This window comes from Cygnus atratus, chromosome 14 (genome assembly GCF_013377495.2).
Source record: "Cygnus atratus isolate AKBS03 ecotype Queensland, Australia chromosome 14, CAtr_DNAZoo_HiC_assembly, whole genome shotgun sequence".
Taxonomy (NCBI): Eukaryota; Metazoa; Chordata; class Aves; order Anseriformes; family Anatidae; genus Cygnus; species Cygnus atratus.
Window position 1 is genome coordinate 10,887,360 of NC_066375.1, and position 18,826 is coordinate 10,906,185.

At 42.9% G+C, this 18,826-nt stretch overlaps 1 protein-coding gene across 3 annotated transcripts in view; it reads right to left on the reverse strand.

Moving 5' to 3' along the window:
* UBTD2 (ubiquitin domain containing 2) overlaps positions 1-18,826 on the reverse strand; it is a 60,423-nt gene that overhangs the window by 14,108 nt on the left and 27,489 nt on the right. For all 3 annotated transcript variants that reach the window (XM_035559793.2, XM_035559795.2, XM_035559794.2), the window contains exon 2: positions 15,582-15,818. In XM_035559793.2, coding sequence (XP_035415686.1) covers positions 15,582-15,818 — 237 coding nt within the window. The remainder of the gene's footprint in view (positions 1-15,581; positions 15,819-18,826) is intronic.

Consider the following 18,826-nt stretch of genomic DNA (forward strand, 5'->3'; position numbering starts at 1 on the left):
ACGGTCATAGCATCATTTACAGTAAATTTCCACTTCTGTTTCCTTGCGGGCTTTCGCTGTGCTATAAGCTCTAGAACGGGTTCATTGGTGAGCATTCCTTTAACCAAATGAGGTTTGATAGAGAAAGTCAATTATGTATTAACTCTCCGTAGTTGTCACATTAACAATACCATATGTACTGCCACTTCTCTATCACTCAGTAAAACTTCAATCTAATACTGCAAGAAGGTAACAGCTTTCAAGAAACATTACATCAGGGTTCAAAGATGACAAGTCTTTTTACTAATGAAGTATTCATGCACTATTCTGCTTTGCATTTCATTAAAATGGATGTCTGTCTAGACAGGCTTCTTAGATAACCAGATTTTCATTTTTTGGTAAAAGAGCTCCTCTGTATACCCTTTTTATTTGCGTTTGCCGTTCTCCATTATCCATTTTCTTTAAGGGGGTGAAGCGGTGTTAGGGGAAAAAAAAAAAGGAAGGATGGTATTCTGATCATCTGAGCCTGCATCATATCCCTCCACAGACAGCTAACTCGGCAATGTGACCTGGTTATCTGGTCAGTGGGAGGATGCACAGAAGCAGAAAGGCCACCACAAAACAAAGCATATCAGCTCTTAAGTTACAAACATCTCTTTTTTCAGAGATAGAAGAGAAGACGTCATTCAGACTGGAGAAGTTGTGTTAAACCTAAACTAGACCCCTATATTTACAAAAGAACTCCATCATCCAATGGGCAGCAACATGCTTTGTGAGCACTGTTCTCGGTGTACTGAGGGGAAAAAAGCTTTTGTCCGTTACAATGGGATATTTTGCATAATAACCACATAAAGAACGTCCAGCTATTCAACCTCACTTTCCTAACACGACAAACTGCTTTGCTATTTCCAGTTACTCCTGGAAGACAAGGTAACTGCTCTTTATTTGCATTTCCCTTTAAGAGGATTTTCCTCTCGCTGAGATTAGCAGGGCACTATTGATCAACACCATAAACTACTTCATCATCCTACAAATATGCCAGAGCCTGCTGCACTCCTTTCCAAATAAAGGACAAAAGGCAAAGACAGCTTTACCTTTGCTTGGGACTAATCTCATTAGGTGCAAACCACTTGTCCTTGCTGCTTGTTCTACCTTGCACTGACTCCTGTATCGACCCCAAGACACAGCACGTACTTTTGCTTGGCAGGCAGAGAAGGCATGGTGTGACCAGTGGAAGTAGTGCCCTGCACAGGGGAGGTCCCAACAGCAACTCAAACAGTTGCTGTAACTCGAGCTGCTCCATCTCCACTGCACGACCAGTGTCGGGGTGCTTAACCTTGAGCAACCCCCTGCCAACCACAATGCCCTCTCTGGGCAGCGGAGTGATATTTGAGACTTAGCTTAATATGAGCTAGAAGTGGATATGGATGGAAATTTGGCTCAGGACAGTACTTATTATAGCTTGAGCTAACACAGCATTAGAGACAACCCCACAGACTGAACACAAAAGCAAATGTAGGCTTTTACGGAATGCACAGAAGTTCCACATCGGTTTACAGTTGAGAGATGGACATGTGAAAAACGTCTGCTTTCTAAGACTAAACAGCAATCCATTCCCCTCCACAACCTACCTACATGCAACAGGGGGATGGGAAGAATGAACAGAATAACCTAGACAAAAGTTTGCCCTGTATCATTTTGTTACTACTCCCAAACTTGCTCATATCCCTGTGCTGACATTCAAAGCCAAGTTAATGAGCACCGAGTCATTCATTTGCATGCTCAGTCTCCAAGGATAACCAGGAAAAATGTTAAAGGCTCCAGGGAGGTCAAGCAGACTGACATAATCCCACATTAGTACCTATGTCCTAAAATAAAACTACAATACAGGACTATTTAAAAAGAGGGGGTGGGATGGGGGGAAGAGGGAGAGGATTAAATAAGGTTACAGAAAAGATTTAAAGCAAATCTGCAGAATTGCTTTTTACTCCACGTAATGTCCTTTTTACCCTTCAAGATGCTGTTCCTTCAGAGTTACCTTACTTGTAATTAAAAAAAATACTGAGTAAGCATAAATGTAGAAGACAATGTTAGTTAAATCTGTATCACCCTCTAAATGTGTAAATCTGGGGGAGTCTGCACAGATTATGAGAACCCGGACAGGTTAAAAATGCAACACCTGGCTGCAGCTGTAATCTACAAAAACTTACTTGATTGCTACAGAACAACTAAAGACAGGCCTGTGATTTTTTTCTGCACAATGAAATTACTTAGAAATTAGTACTTTTTCTCCTTACTAGTAAATCCGTATTTCACCAGATGAAGCCAGTGTCTATCACATGCTTTCATGAGGCTTCAACACTCCTTTGCTTACCAGCCTGGTAAACCTGCAAAGCACTGGGCACTGCAAGATATCCAGGAACCGGGGAGTTCTCTCTATTTCCAGTGGTAAATCTATTCTGTAATACTCACTGAACCCCTGTAATGACTTAAAGTTACCACCTCAAAGTGTCTATTGAAAGACAATATGGAAGATTTAGAGTACTAACAGCTCCTTTTGGGTCGCTTGTAGACTCGTGAGTACCGTGCGGCTCTGTAAAGCACACCATGTAGGACTTCTCCTTAGTCATCACCTGACCCCAAAAGAAACCATCTCCCACAACTCAGACACTTCTGAACATAACTATCTTGCCTTGGTCCTGTAGAAAAGATACCATCATTGTGTTATTCAGGTATCTGAAGTCAAAACAGAAAGATGACAGATATCCTGACCACTATCCACTCAAGATCATGGAGGAAGAGCGGAGTGCACCCATGGGCAGGGAGCAAGTGAGGCGCCTAAGGCCTTGCTGAGCCCTCATTTACCTACCCGAGCCTCCTAATAGACAGTGCTTCAGGTGCACCAGTTTGAGGGGAAAACGTCTCTATCAATTACAGAAACAATACCACCTCTGAAGACCAGCTGTGCAGAGCGAAGGCAGCTTCTAGATGGCTCCCACTGGCTTACACTGACATTTTCTATGAGGAATAGATTTTAAACGCTTCATATTTCTTTTTCTCATTTTACTAGCAGACAGCGAGGCAGAGTAAGCAGATACTTATTCTCACTGTTGTAAGCAGTCAAGGAGGGGATAGAAGTCCACTGTGGAGTATCTAATAAACTACACATCACGTCCTGGTCACTACCAGATGCCAAAGGATTATTTTTCACCTAAGGCAGACATACTCCTACCTGGAAGATCTGCAACACGCCATCAACAAGCAGTCTGCAGCTCGTTTGTTGCTAAATGGTTAGACTTGATGATCTTTGAGGTATTTTTCAACCTAAATGATTCTTCTGAAATTAATTTGAGGCATTTTTTCATCACGAGGCCAATTTTATTTTGAGCGTTTAATGGCCATCATGTACAGTCAGTCTTTTTTTTTTCTTCTTCACCTTAAAGGAGTTAGCTGCACCTTCCTGGCCACGTGTTAATGGTACAAAAAATGGCAGTTTTGAAAACAGTGCTGTACAGTCGTTCTTACCGCAGCAGAAAAGGCAAACTGAAACTAAAGACAGAAAACAGACAGGCATATGCTACCAGGGGAAGAGACTCGAGAAGAGTCCAAGCAATTATGTTGACGAAGCTCCTCAAAATACCTTTCAAAAACAAGAGCAGAAGTTAAAAATATTTAAGGAAAACAACTGTAGGATGTAGCCATAAGTGGGTTTTTACTTGAAGGGTTGATGCCTTCTAACCTGCACTTAGATATGTAACTATTTCAGTCAGCCACAACTGCTTTACATCCTGATGACTTGATTCAATATTCCATTTGAGGAAAACATGGAAATCCAGCATCCCTCAGAAAGGATACTGTGCATCTATTTTAAAAACATTAATCACAGCAGTAATGTCAGACAGCATTATCTTAGCTGCTGATCATCAGGATTCAAGAGGTTTTTGAGAAAACACACTCTGTTTCAAGGTTAGGAGTCCTGCCAAGTACCCATTCCAGCCTGCACAGCAGTAGTGTGTCCTTTGCTGGCACCAAGATGCTTCAGCAGGAGCAGCAGTGAGAGTTGTATAGTTCCTACTGAAAACACACGATTCCTCAGAAAGCTGCCACAGACACACCACAGTGCCACGAGCACTCACGAAGGCTGTAAGAAACCACAGAATGGTTTGGGTTGGAAGGGACCTTAAAGATCACCCAGTTCCAGCCCCCTGCCATGGGCAGGGATGCCACCCACTAGATCAGGTTGCCCAAAGCCCCATCCAGCCTGGCCTTGACCAATTCCAGGGATGGGGCATCCATAACACCTAGAAATCTGATGAAAACATAATAAAAATAAAAAGGGGTGCACCATTGAAATAAAACTACCTGCAGTAGTGATACACCGATCCAATTCAAACAGTTATAATTATGGCTCATTGATCAGCTATTGTCATTTCCTGTCATTCTCCTCTCACAAAACTGTGTTGAGCTTTCCACTACATGCTATGCAAAGTGGTTGCAATACAGAAAAAAACAGTAAATTGGCCAAATGTTAGTCTAGCTGTTATTTCCTTCCTCAAGAAGTAAAGAAACATGCACACTTTGGAGCACTGTGCAGTAGGCACTCTAGATGCATCCTTCTCAAATGGAATTTGCCAATTACAAAAGAATTTATTGGCATTTCTCTAGTTTTCAGCCAGGGGATCTCTTGAAGGGCTCACTTTTATGAGCATTCCTCTAATGAACGATGCTATATAAACATATGGTTTTCGTTTGGCTACAAGCTGCACAGTGACAGCCTAGCAATGGATGATAATCAAAGCACCTCTCCAAGTACCTCTGCTTCTCACCTCTAATCGCACCACAGTAGAACACTGTCCTCCCAGGACACAGGGGATACGTCCCAGAGCTCTTCAGAAACCTGGCATCACACCCAGCTTACAACTCCCCAGCAGAGGGGATGGAAATGATCAACGCATTTAACGATGCTGTTAAGAATCACTTTGTTATGTGGCGGACCAAGGTTCCTCTGCAGCGCATTGCATTTTAAATCAGTGCTGGTGTACATACTTGTCCAAAATGCACAGAAGCTGCTAGTTGTAAAAGTAAAGGTCCTTCATAAATGATCCCTTCCCCATCCACTTTTGAGGCTGTAGATAGATGGATATTTTTCTAAGCAGCAAAACTATCCTAGCAGTTGCCTGACTCCCAGCTCCTGCATCACCCATTGAGCTGCTCTGCTATAGGTGCTTGCAGCTACATCAAGAACTGGACTTGGGAACTGATCAATGCCAAAAGCAACCTGAGGTTGTGGCAAAGGACATTTAAACCTAGAGATGTTCAATGACCCCACTCACCATCCCGCGGCCCCAGGAACAGATGTACTGGGGGAAAACAAGGAAGTTACATAAAGGAAAGCAAGCAACCTGCTTAGTCTTGCTTCGCTGCTTAAAGCTTTCAGGGTCCACAGCCACGATCTGTGTTGGGAAGCCAACTCCTTGCTCTCTTGAACTGAGAAAATGCATGTTCTGCTTTCTTCCACGCTGCCTCTCATACCTGTAGTAAACTATGAACACCGACACACACACCCCACCAAAGTAATCAGTTCTTGGTGCTTGCCCTGCTAAAATACACACTCTTCCCCCCTCCGAAGTGTCAACAGCTCTAAAGATGGGAACATGGCAAACAAGCAGCCCCATCTTGCTGTACAGTACTGCTTCCATGCTTCACTGCATCCATCTTCTGATTCCAGTAAAAGCAATCCAAACAATTGTATAAAAAAAAAGTCTAGCTCTACTATTTAGGAAAGCAATCTTTTATACCACTTCACATAAAAAAAATCGAGGCGCTCTCTATCTCAGTTTATTTTATACCTTACAGCCACCTTCCCAGTAACACTCCACTTTGAATGGGTCCTTCTGGAGTAAAAACTGAAGCAAACACAGGAGAAAACACACCTCAAGAGTAGAAACAATCGGCTGTGAGATTCCAGGTCAATGCTGGATTGCGTTATTCACATAATCTCCCTGCCCCTCTCCGCTAGATGGCTTTCAAAAGGGAAATGGGTAAAGTACTCAAGAGCTTAAGCATTCAGAGCTCCACTTAAACACAAAAATCAAATCAAAGGTTTCTCCAAAGCTTTCCACTACCAGCTCTGAAGTGGTTACTAGGAAAGATGTTTCTGCTGCACCGTAGTCTATAAATTAATGCTACAAATTTGCCCCTTCTCAGTGTGAAGGTAAACAAATGCATTTCTTTAAGCATCCAGGAACTGAAATAATGTGCTGTATTTTCAGCCAGGAAGAGCTGTATTCTCACTCATTTTTGTATGTTAACTCCTCCTCAAAGTTTTAGTTTAAAAAGAATAAAATCAGCTGAAGCTGCCAATTGTGCAACACAGTCATGTAGTGAGGCTTATGGACTTACTGCTCTTAAATGACCACAAAGTGGTAGAAAAGAATGCAAAACAGGGCTTCGAAAATCATTTAAACATTTCATAGTTTGCATCTACATTTAATTCCTTTTCCAAAGGACAGTAAAAGGTAACATCATTGGTGCAGTGATTTACTTTTGTCTTTTTAAATGTCACATGGATCCAGGGCAAAAATTAAACAATTCTCTCCCTTTCACCAGACAACTTGTTAGACCTCCTAAATATCTGGCCAGTCTTACACGATGGCAACTACAGAACTGAGGGATCCTCCCTGACTCAAGTCTTACATTTTTAAAGGACTTTGCTCATGCAAAGGGCTGCAGCATAGGCACAGCACATCCACTCTTCCCCAGCACTGCTTGCACACACACCTTCCTGGAAAAAGGCATTTCACAAATGGAAAAAAAACACCTTGCCAGGTGTACAGGCTCTGTGACAGAGGAAGGAGATGCCAGGAAGCAAGGAGACAAGAGGCGGTAGAGGAGGAGCTGCCACCGAACAGCCCCAGGGCACGGGTTGCAGCAGGCTGAATTCGGTGTCTGAGCAGGGCGTGCACAGCCTGGGGTGCACTGGTTGAAGATCCCTGACTTAGAAGAAGTCTCCTAAGAAAAAAGCAATTACTATGCCTGAGCAGAACCGAAACGGCCAGAGCATTCCTGATGCTTCACACCAGCAGGCAGTACTCTGGGAGGACAGAGAGGGCAACAGGAGTGGGCTCAGAGGCGCTCCCTGAAGAGGATGCTGAACATGCGAGGAGCCGGTGCCCAGATCTGGCTGGAGATCGAGCAGCTTGGCGGTGGCACTCCTGTTCACACTTGTCACACCCCTGCGCTGTGTCAGTGCCCCAGAGTAAAGCGACACCTAAACCGCAACACCCAGCGGTCGAAACTTGTGGGAGGCACCACCAAAGCCGAGCTGTGGCTCTCCCCAAAGCGTGCCAGCCTTCTGCAAACGTCTATTGGCACTGCTCGCAGGCACGATGCTATTAACGCAGTTTGGGTGCAGTTTTAGTAAAAGCTGGACTCAGTGTATTTATTCACTAACCATTTCAGCAAAGATAAGCCTAAGGGAGGAACTTGATGTCAACAACTTTTAAAAATAGACACCGATGGGTAGAAGAAACACTGACATAAAACGAGCACCCTCCTAATACATACTTATGTCCTCGGCGCTAACAGCGGCCAGACTGCTTCCTTGCAATGCACCAGCACTTCTTGGTTTTAATTCCTCACCCTTGTTTGGTGGTGGCGTGTTTTTTTTAACTGAAGAAAGAACAAAGGAGAAAAACCTCCTCCCAAACTAAGAACTGCTTTCTGCTTGGGAGATCTTCATACAAAAATAATTAAGTAGCCTCTGTTGTAAATTTTATGATATCTATGACAGAAAGATTTTCAAGTTTCCTTAACTTTTACAGCCTGCATGCTCATCTCAGTACTACTGCTGATCATATTGACAGATATGCTTTCAGAGTCAGACCTCCCAAAGCTTTCATAACTCTGCTGAAGTCTAAAATTAGACAGCTAGAGTCACTATAAATATCATTCACTATCGTTTTAAACAGACATTAGAAAAACCTGACCAAGGATTCTGTATCCAGACAGAAAAGCACATGGCTCATCATGATTTTTATGTTTGAATGTAGACAATATAATACATTAAAAATATTTTCTTAATGACAATTAAGAAATCTCTTCAGACAAACAAGCTACTGAGAAAGCAATTTCTATCTTCTGAACCCACCAGCACTGGATACAGCAGCTTGCAGGCAAGGGTGGAAAAAACCCACAAGGATTTTACAGCTGAACAGGTAGCAGCAGATGAAATTTAAAACACTAAAGGTGCCACTGTGAAATGTACTGTATAGATTTTTGCAACTACAGATGCATCAACACAACAGTTAATAAATCGAATATAGCTATCACGCACAAAGCATTGCAAAAATTAGAGTTCCACTTTTGTAGCTACTTATTTTTAAGTGAGACGTATCTTAAATGCTCAGTGTTAAAGATCTACTATACAATTTTGCAGTGGATATTTCTGAATTACTGTACAAATTTAAAGACCAACTCCTGAGCTTATTGACTACCTTCTACTGCTTCCTCTCCCGTCTTTGTCTAGCAACTCACTTTTAGTTATTACAGTTTTGGGAGCCCGGAAAATCAGGCTAAGAGATGGATACGCAGGGCCCTTTGCAGGAAGCTCTCTTACAGTAGCACCCCACCACTGGCATCCCCGTGCAGCACCTCTTGGATGTTAGGAAAGGTCAGGCGTGTGGCACAGGGGTCTTCACAAAGGAAGAAAGAGTTTAGCAGATGTTCCCCATTAATAGTTAAGACACCACAGTAGATGTATTTTCTAGGACGTGATGCGCAAGATCTACAGCAGAATAAAATTCATACCTGCTCATTTGATGATGCTTCAGCCCCACTTAGGGGAAAAAAAAGTCCGATTTCTCTCCTGTATACCAGAAACCTTCTTCTGAGAAAGGATCTGGCTTTAATGCAAATGAGTTCATATGTCTGTGATATGTAATATCTTTAATTAAATTAATGCCAAGTGGCTCAGGCACCAAGGGCTGACAAAACCCTAAGAGGATGCTTGCTCTCGGGTGCTAACTTACCATCTCTAGGACAGAGAGCTGCCTGGTTCTTTTTCAATAAAAGCACTGAACATTATTTTCATCCTTAATTACTGTTGCTACAAAAATAAGCTACTGTGACTCCCTCCCCTCCCTCCCTCCAAGCCATACGCAACCTTGGTCCGTTTTGTTGTGCAAGGGAGGGTCTTTACAGCCTCCTCTCTCCTTATGAGCAAGGACGAGGCTGGTTGGATGTCTAATTAGTACTGATGGCATATACAGATCTGCATTCCCATCACTACTGGGCTTCTTGGCCCTGCAAGGAAGAAGGAAATGGTATTTTGCTTGTGGTTTGCTTTTACTGCCAGTATAGCCTGTGCAGTCAAACATGCTGGGGATAACTGCTTTAAGCAAAATGTGTTCTCGTGTACCAGTGTGATCTTGATATGAAAACTTCTCATAACTACTTAATTCTCTTCTACAGAGCAAGGCAAAGTCTATCTGCCCGAAACTTCCCCAAACATCAGAATCATCTCAGTAAGGACGGAAACAAGGTAATATTGTCATCTGAATGAAGGTAAAATAACACAATTCTAATGAAGCTAACACAGAAATAGCACGTCAGCCATAAACGGCTAAAAAGCACACAGATATCCAACATCAACACCCTGTGTGCCTGTCCAACACTTCTGAGCACAGATGCAGCTTTCATTTCCAAAAAAGCTTCAATTCTCCTTCTGATTTACACCAAGGCCAGTGAGCGAAGGTGAAATAACAACTGCAGCAGGGAGCAGAAGTTTTCCAACACTCCCAGTGATTTACTAAAGTAGTATAACAACCTCCTCAGGACTTTCTGCACAACGAATGCAATCAATGCTAAAAGCAACACTGACATCCTGCCAAACACACCCAGGCTGTGGGCTTGTCTCCCACTTACCCAGTGTCATGCGCTGTTTGATCGTGTTTAACTATCACCCTCTCTCCTCTACACCTTGCACTCTCAAGGTCTTCTCTAACAGTGTGAAAACCTTCATTTGCAAACAGAAAGAGTTTTCAACACTGTAGAGGGTAACTTTCTTTATAAAATAAAACCTGTAAGTGTTCTCCTAGTACTAGTTATATACTTCAAGCAAACAAAAAATTAGTGAGGAGTAGACACATCCTGATGGTCTGCTGAATCCCGGTCCCCATCTCCTGATGTTCTGCACCAAGAAGCAGTGAGCACTAAAGGACAACATACATTAAGCCATTAACGCGTCCTTTCAGATGATGGAAGCCTCGGAAATCCAAACGCGCCCAAATGATAGACAGTGCTCAGAGGGATGCAGGACTTGAGGCACAAACATTAAGAGCTGAGCTTTAGTGCAGGCAGCCCTCAGCCCAGAGGCAGCAAGTACCACAGCACGATGTATAATTACAGCTCAACAGGGGAGAAAAATAGTTTTGCCAGAGTCAGATATTTCTGTTGAATCAGGGTGGGGGTAAACAGAACATGCACACTTCCTTTACATCACCATCGTTGGTTTGGGGGGGTCTTTTTTTTTTTTTATGGTCTTCTGTTGAATATTTCACCTGAAGCTGTAGAAAATGCTCTACCCATTGCTAGAACATTTGAGTAATTTCGCTTACTTTTCCCCAGCATTTAAGGTAAATATTCACCTCCCCACTTTTCATGATCTCAAGTGTTACACACAGTAAATGTGACAGCTCTGCTTACACACAAAAAGCCAACGCTGCAAGACTGCTCACTGAAAAAGCTCGCTGCGAGCTACAGTAGCTGTATTTTAAGGCACAGAGAAGTTGGCTGCTCCTGAGCACAAAGCCACCAGGCTTAACAGAGAGGCCCTTTTATCGTTCAAATAGTATTAAATGAGATAAATTCAATACACTGGTAACTATGCTACAGTGGATTAAGTGTCCATCCTGAAATTTTAAAACTCCACTTAACCCCAGAGAGATTCCAATTAAAATTAACTACTTCCAGGACAAGTTCAGCTCAGCACTAGCGTTTGGTGCAGACCCTAATAAAATACTACACACTCCAACATTTTGTTCCTAGTAGCTAAGAAGCATGCAAAAAGTGTTCATTAAATTTAAATGGACTCATTAATAAAGTATTGAGGATGTGCTACTTTAAGACATCAGAAAAACATATAAATTGGTGAGAACGTTATTTCTATTTTTAAGTACATCCCACAGAGGCACCCAAGATAGATGAGAAGTGCTAAGCCCATCCCACAAGCTTATTTATTTATTTAATACTTACATGCTATTTTTAACTGCAGAAGACAGCAAAAGGCATCCATTAGAAAAATTACATTGGTTAGATTTTTTCTCACTCAGGTTAGACACGGAAGATATCTGGCTGAAGGCAACAATAAAGAGAGATGCATTTTTCCTCACTTCCCTACAGGTTTTCAGCATGAAATAGCAATTTTATATTTGCAGCATCAGCCAGGCCAGTATCTTTATCTGCAAACCTCTGCCACTCCTTAATCCCCAGACCCTTCTTCCCACTCCTCCACTTCCCAAAGGTTTAATTTTGTAAGCAATATACAGTTGCATGCAAGCCCATCACGCAGGGACAGTTAAAATGTAGGTGTTTGGCTATGTTATTCTGTTGTGGGTTTTTTTTTTTTTTTTAAAAGCCTTGGTTGTGCTCACACAAAAGAAATGAGAGGAAATGCCACAGTCTCACGTTAATGTACTGCATCATTCTCTATTTCCACTAAAGTAATTTATCTTAGTTGATGCTTGTAACACAGTTTCCCTTTGGAATTGAGGCTCTTCAGTGAGCTATGAAATCAAAAGAGGATGTCCCATCCTTGTCTGTCAAAAAAAAAAATCCCACCACGAATAGAAGCTTTCATGGCCAGAATTACCAGAACCACGCCGTCAAGCTATTTATTCAGAAAAAAAAAATCTTGACGTGATTTCTACACTTCATCTTACTAAATGCTTTCTTGCTTTGAGGAAACAGTGTTTTCATGCACAGCCTAATCAGTAAACCTCCTTTTTTCCTCCTACCTGAAGGAGCAAAGCCTAAGCTCCAAGGAGGCACATTGGCACTCCGGAGCAGTTCCTACCAGGGCTTGTTGTGGACCAGACAACAAAAGCATGCGTGGGCATTTGTGTGTGTTATTTCAGGAGGCTTTGCAAGCAGTCGATTCTCATGCTAACCGTGCAGGACAGACAGCCTGAACTGGATGTGTATTTGCTGCACAGACAAGTAAACTGCTGTAGAAAATAAAAAAGGGTACAAAAGCTGGATGCGAGCGGTGACACAGGTGGCACCTGCCATGCTCCAGTGTCAGTGCAAGGAGCAGTTCACCCCTGGGGGGCAGAGCTGCAGCCGCTGGGAAGAGCTCTGCACTGCTGGCAAGCACACATGTAAATCTAGGTGGTGGCACCAGTCAGGTACACACAGGATTCAGTATTTAATGCATATGCAAGCAGTCAGATTACTTAACAGCTAGCTTCCCCTCTTTTTGAATTTCACCCAATTTGAGGTTTTTGTAAACAAAGATGTGGAGGTTTTTGGTGTCACTTGGAACAAGGACAGTTTGTTTGTTCTACCTGCCTGGGGATAAGCTCAGCTTGCTGATAACAGGCGCTACCGAGCCCACAGATGAAAGGGTTTTATTCATAATCTATTCACGCATGACACTAACAATGCTTGATGACTAAGAAACACTTGAGTTTCTAAATGAAGTGACTTTCTCTGTAGTGGAAAGGTCACACAACGTTGAGAACCATGCAAGCAGCTGATGCACAAGACAAGTGTCACCAGCAGAAAGATGGACAAAGAGCGAGTAACTCAGTTTTGTGGGTACAAAAATCACTGCACTCAACTCAAGATTCCGGATAAACACTCAAAATATTCTATTTGGAATCTGACCAAAGGCCAGGCCTGCCTAGGCAACAGAGGCTCTGATACAAGCTTGATTCCTGGCTTATTTCTGAAATATTCTGAATATTCCGTATGTGGGCCTCAGAAAGCAGGCCGCAGTCTGCCAGTAGTAGGCAGTACCCCGAGCAAATTCTCTGCCGAAGAGCCAGAATTTCACAGCGCACATACTTCTTCCCCCTCAAGTATTACACTCAGGGTCATTGAAAAGGCTAATTTCCAGGGCAGGGCATTCATCCTAAATTCCTCAGACTGCCCAGGGAGGAGAAATGTGAGTTATCTGCCCAGTTTCGCATTTTTGCTTGCAACCAGAAACTTAAAAGTCCGGGAGTTCAAGTCTGAAACTCTGAACGGGATTAGTAAACTGCTATTCAAGAAACTAAGAAACACTATTTTCAAGATGCGGTAGTGTCAGAAGTATACATAGCACATCCTCTCTCCTGCTACGAAAAGTGGACGGACACACAAGTGACTCCATCTCAGAACCCAAAGGCTCCCTCTTCCCAGAAGACTTGAACTGCTTCAAAACCCTCCTCTGCAACAAGTTGTTGTGCCATTCTAACCAGAGGAAGTAGGGACCTAACACGTTGAGCAGCTTCTTAGCATGACTTGACGCTATAAATTTAACATTTCCCTGCAAGTGCTCTTCGTATGTATACTTGTGCAACACTTAAACTGAATACATAATCTGATGCTGTCAAAATAGTTCATTATCAGGGTCTTGTCAAATTCCACGATTGCATTATACAAATAATATCCCTCTCTCCGCCAGAGCGTGCTCTGTGACTCAGATTGTCATTTACTGAAACAATTATGTTTCCGTCAGTCTTTTGTGTATGGTCATAAGCAGAATGAGACCCTCTCTGCAGAGGGTGAGCTGCAGAGGGAGGTTATTCTTCATACTAAGCTAAAATCCCATCTGGAGATCAGCTCACATCCATCATAAGAAACCATGGTGGAAGGTAATCTGCATTTTGTTCATCTTAACTCACTTGTAACATCGAGTTTTCCTGACCTCTACCATTTTTATTTCACCTCCTAAGCAAGACAATACAGCGGATATTTTTTTTATTTTAGGTCTGCAAATACTCAGTTTCTGAAATATTATTTCCATTTGAGGGGTATCTTAAAATTATCAGTATCTTCACCAATCCATTTTGCCAGACCCCTCTCACTTAGGCAGTTCCCACTAGTTCACAACTTGCCTAAATATCCAGCTGCTTCATATTTTCAGCAGTGTAGATGTTTTGGAAGGACAACAATTCAGTAACGTTATCAATTTAGAAGGAGAATATTCTGGGTTTTGGACACAGTAAATATAGCGTGCTATTTAAACTTGATACATAAAATGTGTATTGATGCATAAAATCAAGAAACCTAGTAGGTAATTCAGGATTTCCATATTCTGACCAATTTTATGAATCACTGCAAGGGAAGAAAAACGGTATGACAAACAGAGGCACAAAAATGTTACCAGTTCCACATTAGACAACCTGACTCCTGTCTCTATCTTTTGAAAAATCACACTAGCTGATAAGCAGGGGAATTACTTTTCTCTCTCCAATTGATTAGGACTGGAATATTGACAGAACTGTTGCAGGTTTGTATAAGAGGAACACTGAGATTTCCTTGGCATTGGCAGGTTCTGGAAATAATTGACAAAACCCATTTCCATATGCATAACTGCCCTTGACAAAAACTCACTCGTTATCAGTCAAACCAGCAAAACACAAACCTCCTTGAAAACAAACAAGGATCTGGAGGACTACAACATGCCGCCCATGAATTATGGAAAAGACAGGTCATGTTGCAGCACTGAAACTTTCCACCTCTCAGCTATGTTAGTGACATCCTACTGACAGCTGAACAGGAGTGGGAAAAAGAACATCCTGAGCCACAACGACTAGGAATGTTCCACACTTCAGTATGGAAAAAAGACACCAAATCCACCCTTTCCAAAGGAAATAGGTGATCAACTGTGACTGCTTAAGGAAATTGTGACCCTAAACACAGCAATGAAAGAAAAAAAGGGCAACATGAGTAGTCAACCTCATGAAGAGCAGTTACCGCAGAAAGGAAGGTGTGAGATCTTCCAAGTCAGCCTTTTTCTCTTCCCAGGAGACCTGAGTCAGCATATACATAGTGTCTTTTATACTGCATTCAGTTCCAGGTGTCTGGAAGTAGTTCATTACTTGGCATAAACCTCTTCACTTCCCTTCTGGTAGAAGGGACACCAAGAACAGCCTCTTTTATCCACCCCACCCTCCCTTTCTACTTTCTCTTGAGATTAGTGAACCTATAAATCCATTAAAACTTTTTTTTTTTTAATTTTCTGTATTTCTATTTGGCATAAAGGGAAGCGATTCATTTTTGAGGAACAGAGTAAGCACAGAGCCTGAAAAAAAAACAACAGAATTCAGAATGACAGAGTGAAAGGGAAAACAACTGAAATGGTAAGTGCTTACAGTGCATCCTGTACAAAATCTTAAAGCAGATTGTCAGCACCAAGTTTTTGGGAAGGTTTTTCATCCTCTTCTCTACATACTAACATAATTTTGCTTTGAAACACCAAACAGAAGACATTGTGCATGCCAAAATACCAGTGTTTGAGACTACTGCTTGCCTCATTTGATTTTGATGTTAAAACCTCATTTGCTTAACCTCCTGTTACACTTCTCACTGGCCACATCCATCTCAGATGAACCTACCATGTGGTAGTGTTATGTTTGCACCATCAATGATTGCTTGCGCCAGTTCATGATCATTGCTCTCGAAAGCGTGTGCAGCAGCCTTGAGGGCATCCCAAATCTCCTTGCGGCCTTCGAAAGCTGGTGCCGTGTCCCAAAACTCGTCTCTCTTACTGCGCAACTGTCCGTCTGTCATGGGGTAATCACTTTTCCATTTCGGTTTCTCTTTTTTCAAGGGTTGATTCCGACCAAGAGCAACTGTGGAGTAGAAAGAGGAAGAGAAATTAAAAAAATGGTAACAGCACAAAGTTACTCAAGTGTACCTTGGTTATTCTGCCTAGGTTTTAAGACGAGAAAGTTTACTTTCAGGTAATCCTGATCCTTTTTTCACCAACCTTCTCCAGGACAGCCCATTCCTCCCTCTGGGCTCAAGTTTGCTTTTACCTCTCAGAAAAAATTAAGGACGACCTCACGCTTGCTGGTTCCACCTGCACATCTGAGCACCCCACAACTTCTCTCCAGGCTCCTGGGAAGTGCATCCCTCCTCCTGCACCACGTGCACCTGGCTGGCTGACGCATACCCCACAGAAATTCTCTAAGGCAGCAGCAGCGCTGCAGGCAGAAGCCCATTATCTGCACACCAGGGTGCAGGGAGACAATGCTGCACCAGGATCTCCTCTCTGTGCCGCCAGCAATGCTCTCTGCTCAGCAAATGGGATACTCTATTACATGCAGAGTTTTGAGAGACTAAGGATTATTTTTTTGCATTATCTGCTTTTAAATGGTTTCAATTCAGAGTAAGTGTGGAAAGGCAAATAAGATGCACAAAGACTAGAATCGTCAAAGACAAATCCCTGAAGAATAATCCAGGAATCTGTCAAGCTTTAGTAAGTAGTTACTTCATTCACAATAAACGTAAGAGTGTTTGTTTTATTTTAACTACCGCTATGTTTATGTAATAGCCAGTTAAGATAATCACTTAGGTCTAATGTTGGTGGATTAAAACTACCTGCTCAGTGTAAATTACAGCACTGCTAAGAGCATGCTAAAAGCCTTCTCTCTGTTTGTCTGCCTCATTTCTGTGAGCAAGGGGTTAGTTCAACCCCTGTCTGAGCACAGTGCCCAGAGGTGCCTGGGAGCAAGATGTTTGAATGCCTCTTTCCTACGTATAGGAGAGGCTCTGTCGCTAGTATCTGCCCAAAACAGATCCTGGGGACTGAAGAAGTCTGTCACTGGGGCTCTCCTGCTGTGGTTCATGTGAGAAAGCTGGAAGAGACCAGTTCCAAAGACAACCTTCAATCAACATTTTAACATTGTGATGGAGACCAAATACACGAAACTGGCTTCTACTGTCCTACAGACAGGAAAATTAAAATTGTACTTTCCAAACATTACTTCGCACTTATTACTTAGCAGAGACTAAAAATTAATTGTCCAACTGCAGAACACTGAGATGGTACAGAGAAGCTTTTATTACTATCTGAAGTACAACGACAACGAAGGGAACAAAATTCAGTGCACACGGGGAAGAATTTCTCCCTGCAAGAGTTAAAACCCCACTTACTGAAATCCATTCCTGGCAGCAGGGACCTTGCTGAAACGGGACACTGTGACAACAGTATGGGGAAGAGAGCAATGACAAACCACGAAAACAGCTCTCACCACGGCTCGATACCGCAAAACCTTGAATACATAGTTTAAATGTCTCCAGAGGAAACAAGATGTCCTTCAACAGTTAAACCCCATTTAAGGGTGTCTGCAGCTGAAAATAAGCAGCTGCATCAACATGGAAGCATTATAAAAATTCGGTGATGAATACCAAATGCTCCTGGGGGACAGGTAAGCTACCAGACCTGAAGTCCATTAGGGATCCCACCACATGTGCTGCTGGGGAGATGTCCCCTCCCATGCCGTCCGTGAGGAGCCTTCGCAGTCCCAGGAGAGCAGAGGGACCACAGCTGCTGCCAGGCCGGGGAAGCACGAGCAGACCTGGTCTGTCACCCGACGTCTGCGGCACCGAGGCTGAAACAAGCTCACACAAGCAAGACACCGCAGCTGCCGCGGCGTCAAGGCCCGCGGAGCAAAGCTGCCACTTATCAGGCGCTCCTGGTTCATCTGCAAGGAGCAGAGAGCCCCAGGACAAACATGAGGAATTACCTCCGGCATCCTGCATCCCACATCTGTCCTTAGAGATAACAAGGAACACTGCCTTTCTCCAGGCCCTCTTATTTTTCCGGCACAGAGTTGGCAATAGCTAATAAAAAAAACTTACGTCTCTCCTCAATCTTACTCCAGCGTTCAGATTTCAATGGAAGAATAATCTCATGTCTAAGTATTCCTCAGTTCTTAATCTAAATCTACGCTGTATCTCCAGTTAGCTACAAACCATACCTATGGCAATTCACTACAGCTCTTTAATACAAATGTCTGTGTGGCAGGGTGAGGGACGTGACTGAGAACATTAAGTTTCAATACACTAGAAATACTAATTTCAGATAAACTGTAATGCTTTGCAAAAATACTTTACTCAAATACTCCCATTCCTTCCTTGACTTTTTCTGCCACAGACACATTCAGCTCTGCTTTCAGAACAGCAGCCAACAGCAAGCGTTGTGCCTGGGGGCTGACCATCAGCATCTGGTGTCGCAGAAGGCATTTCAACTTCTCACAGTCTTTAAAACACATACTCACGGTTATGGCTTGCCCCCTTATACAGTCCTACTTGCTATGACCACGGAAGCGCCAGCTTCAACTCATAGCTCAGAATGACATTCATGCTTAATAAGCTGTGACTTAATTGAAAAATGGGTATTTAAAGGAACTTCTGATGGCAAGGTGACATTTCCAACTGCGTGAATCCATAAGGCTTCTTCAGGTTATAAAAAGAAGTCATGGCAGTTTCCATACAAGTGCATCGTCTAAATCAGATCACAATCAAAAGTAGCACATGACAATTGCACAGCACCCCACCCAATAACCAACTTCTGAAACAGAACCCTTTCAAGTGACCACAAACATTTATTGCCTTTTGTTTCCGCAGGATTGCTTCCACAAGATTGCTTCCATTTGCTTTTCAGAGAAGCGCTGACCATTTAACAGCTTTCGGAGCAGCAAACCTAAGTGTTTACAAAACACCAAGTTTCCTGGCAGAGTCCCACCGCTGACAGTCCAAGCCTTGGTTGAGCGCATGCAAGCTGGGAGCTGAGGACGGTTCAGCCTAGAACAATGGCAAAGGAGGCAGCCCAGACAAGGAGGACTGCGTGCAT